The following is a 331-nucleotide window of genomic DNA, read 5'->3' on the forward strand; positions in this document are numbered from 1 at the left end:
CCAAATGAAGAGTTTAACCTGCGGCTCCTGAAAAAGGCCAGCCGATCTGATTCCAGCTACAGGATGTCTGCCACAGAAATTCTGAAAAGCCCTATTTTGCCCAAGTCTCCTGGAGAGCTGATGGCAGATGCCCCTCAAGGCCTGGAGGAGCCTCCCCCTGCGGTGAGCCCGGATGCACTGTCCCCACTCTCTCCCTGCTCCCCCAGGGTCAATGCAGAAGGATTCTCCTCCAAGAGCTTTCCCATGTCGGCATCCTCGAGAGTGGGGCGGTCGCGGGCGCCGCCAGCGGCCAGCAGCAGCCCGGACAGCGTGCGCTGCCGGCTGTACCAAG

At 61.0% G+C, this 331-nt stretch overlaps 1 protein-coding gene across 1 annotated transcript in view; it reads left to right on the forward strand.

Moving 5' to 3' along the window:
* The window catches only part of NHS (Nance-Horan syndrome (congenital cataracts and dental anomalies)), a gene marked incomplete at its 5' end in the record, with an annotated part of 30,079 nt that overhangs the window by 23,016 nt on the left and 6,732 nt on the right, over positions 1-331 (forward strand). The window contains one exon of the mRNA XM_008938355.1: positions 1-319. This exon is cut by the window's left edge and continues 235 nt beyond it. Coding sequence (XP_008936603.1) covers positions 1-319 — 319 coding nt within the window. The remainder of the gene's footprint in view (positions 320-331) is intronic.

This window comes from Merops nubicus, unplaced genomic scaffold (genome assembly GCF_000691845.1).
Source record: "Merops nubicus isolate BGI_N331 unplaced genomic scaffold, ASM69184v1 scaffold13114, whole genome shotgun sequence".
In the NCBI taxonomy this organism is placed as follows: domain Eukaryota; kingdom Metazoa; phylum Chordata; class Aves; order Coraciiformes; family Meropidae; genus Merops; species Merops nubicus.